The sequence below is a fragment of the Larimichthys crocea genome, chromosome XIII (assembly GCF_000972845.2).
Source record: "Larimichthys crocea isolate SSNF chromosome XIII, L_crocea_2.0, whole genome shotgun sequence".
NCBI classification, from domain to species: Eukaryota; Metazoa; Chordata; class Actinopteri; family Sciaenidae; genus Larimichthys; species Larimichthys crocea.
In genome coordinates, this window is record NC_040023.1 from 28,354,190 (window position 1) to 28,357,572 (window position 3,383).

Genomic DNA, 3,383 nt, shown 5'->3' on the forward strand with positions numbered 1-3,383 from the left:
TTCCAGGTGTCCAGGATGTGGGTTGTTATTTCAGAATATAATAATTATCATTATTCATAATTCTATATTTTGTGGTATAATGTTAGAAAACACACAAAGTGGATCAGTACAGGCAAATGCTAATGATGTGGTCCATTCACAGCCACAAATGGGGAAGAAAAAGAAAGTGTAACTTTTACTATTCTTATACTAAAATTACTGGTACCACATGAATTTAACTGCATAGCAAAGCATATTAAATAATATCATTAATAATAATACACCAGAATGTTAGTAACTTTTAGTCTAACATGGTTTGTTAATTACGGAAGCGTATTGCATTCACTTGAAAAAAAAAACTCCTGTTTTTCTGAGTAATTTTTTTTCTGTTTTTCTGAGTAATTTTTTTCTTCCAGTTTTTCTGAGTAATTTTTTTTTTCTGTTTTTCTGAGTAATTTTTTTCTTCCAGTTTTTCTGTATTTTTTTTTTACCTGTTTTTCGGAGTAATTTTTTTTCTGTTTTTCGAGGTAATTTGTTTTCTGAATTATTGAGATACTTAGAACGGAAGCAAACATGGCTGGCTTGTTTAGTTTAATTAGGTTTTACTTTGATCTGGGTTTAAGACACTGGGAGATAGTCCTGTCTTTAAGTCATATAGATGGTATTACTATTAGTTTGTCGACTTTACGCAGGCACCTAAAGACTTTGCGGTTGTTCAGAAGGAAAGCCCATTCAGATCTCATAGACATAGCAATGTTTCTCCAGGATCAGCTGGACATATATGGCATGCTCCATGGATACAAGATGATGCATTTGAAATGCATTCAGGCTGGCTACGTGGTGACTCAAGAGACGATCAGGAGACTGCTGAAAATATTGGATCCGCATGGTGTGCAGCTGAGGCACCGGAATTGCCTTCGGCGGCGTATGTACCAGAATCCAGGCCCAAACTTTTTGTGGCATGTAGACTCATATGATAAACTCAAACCGTACAGGATCTGCATCAATGGTGCAATAGATGGGTTTTCACGAATGGTAATATGGCTACATGCCTACTGTACAAACAGTGATCCCAGGGTTATCGCGCAATGCTTCATTGATGAGGTATCATCAAGGAATGGAACTGCTGCCCGAATTCATTCGGACCTCGGAACCGAGAACTGTTACATTGAACAAATGCAGATGTTCTTGAGGCACGATCATCTGGACAACTTTTCGCACAGATGTTATCTGTATGGATCAAGCAATCACAACCAAAGAATAGAGAACTGGTGGGGCTTTTTAAGGAAGCAACACGCACAGTTCTGGATGAACCTGTTTCAAGATTTAAAAGACTCAGACTCCTTTTTTGGTGACTTCCTGGACAAAAGTCTCATTCAGTTCACATGTCTTGAAATAATAGAGGTAAGAACTGCAATACGTTTATGTTGTTTTTTTCCCCATAGTGCTATATTATGTCAGAATAATACTGTGACACTTGCTCAGCTTAGTGGTTAAAGTATTCAGATGTTTTACTTCACAAAAAGCAGTAGTACCACCCTGTGTAGTGGGTTACTTTTAGTGTGGTTCTTATATCATAGGCCTACTGATATTAGTGAAAAAGAGCTCACTCCATGTAGGCCATGGGCGGACTGGGACAAAAAATCGGCCCTGGCATTTTGGACCAGAGCAGCCCACAACAGATTGCCAGTCCGTCCCTGATGTAGGCTATATTCAAAAACTAAAGTAAGCAATACAGTCAGCAGTATATATTCAAAGTACTTAAAGTATGAAACGTATAAAATGCAATAAAATGGGTTAGGGTTAGTGTTTGATGTTTTTAATTGCATAATACAGTTTATTATTGCAGATGAGTTGGAGCTGATTTGAACTGCACTACTGGCTAGTTTAATGATCATGTGTGAACTGATTTTCTCTTCTTTAGAGAGAACTGCAGGAAGTTGTTCACCTCTGGAACACTCAAAGAATTCGCCCATGCAGAAATGCTGTGTCTCCAGGTGGGCGCCCAGTGATGATGTACACCCTACCCCAACTTTTTGGTGCCAGAGAGTACCTGAAAGAGGTATCCCAACAAAAGATAGAAGCCTGCAGAGAGGAATGCCTTCAGAGAGGTCCGTATTCCTGTGACGATACAGTGTTTGACATTTGCTGCCTTGCCATGGCAGAAAACAGTCTTCATCCACCCACCTCTCCAGAGGAAGCCATTGAGCTTTACATGTTCTTTCGTGCTTACATACAAGCTCAAATTTAATGATCACAACCTGCTCTACTGGATCAAATGACTGGATGTAAGCCTCCACATAAGGGTAGAAAATCTTATGGATCATGAATTTGTAACTGTGAACCCTTTACTAATGGACATCTCCCAGTTGTGCCTTCCTTGTTGTATATCCTCTCTGTATTCATTATGGAAAAAATTACACATCATAATAAGTGCTGGCATTCCGATAGCTGCATATGAAATATTGCATCACATGTTACATGTTGTGAAAAAATGGAAAATCTGTGCATTGTAAAAAGAGCAGTCTACAAAAAGGAGTCATTATCAATTATAATTCAAACAGGTTATAATATCTTGTCCTTAATGGTGAGTATGCTGAATTTCAAATGTAGCTCTTGTAGACACAATGCTTGTTACTGAACAGTGATAGTCGTTTTTGATATTTAGGTTGTAGTATTTAGGAAATATACCTTCCTGTTTTTCTGTCATCATCAAGTTACTGTATGTCACTTGCAGCCAAACAATTACATGTAACAATACTGGTGAATATGTGTGTATCTAAAATTTGTTGGTGATTATCATGTCATCTCCTAAACATATAAACATAATATTTCACATTTCACATTAACATTTCACAACATTTCACAATAGAAGCACCCCATAACAAAAGGAACATGTCCAATTTTATGACTGTAGATGGAAAAATATCATGTCTCACAGAGCAGGACTCCTGAACTACATGACTCAACAGTAAAGACACAATCTGTTTGAAGACAGTTGTACAAAACAAGACAGCAAGCTGTGATTCTATTTGTAAAAAAACACCTCAAAGTACCTTTTAATGCAACGAGNGTAAAGACACAATCTGTTTGAAGTCAGTTGTACAAAAAAAGCAGCAAGCTGTGATTCTATTTGTAAAAAAACACCTCAAAGTACCTTTTAATGCAACGAGCAGATTCACAAACACTGTCAGTATTAACATCTGACATGAGGTAGAGATTCAAATTCTATTATGATTTAACAGTAAAAATATAACCGAAGTATTTTTAATGTCCAAACATTCTTATCCTAGACTGATAACAGTGTCTTAAATCAAAGTAAATTGTTAACTGTTTCTTGTATGATAGAAAGAAAATATCCAAAATAAAAATATCAATCTGTGCCCACACAAAAAGTATCTTAA

General features: G+C 36.8%; 1 protein-coding gene across 1 annotated transcript; it reads left to right on the top strand.

Moving 5' to 3' along the window:
• Positions 1-684: 684 nt before the first annotated feature.
• On the top strand, positions 685-2,303 carry LOC113747423 (uncharacterized). Its single transcript, XM_027287209.1, has 2 exons — positions 685-1,383; positions 1,904-2,303. The coding sequence occupies exons 1-2, from the start codon at positions 733-735 to the stop codon at positions 2,228-2,230; spliced, it is 978 nt and encodes a 325-aa protein (XP_027143010.1). The 5' UTR covers positions 685-732; the 3' UTR covers positions 2,231-2,303.
• Positions 2,304-3,383: the final 1,080 nt, after the last annotated feature.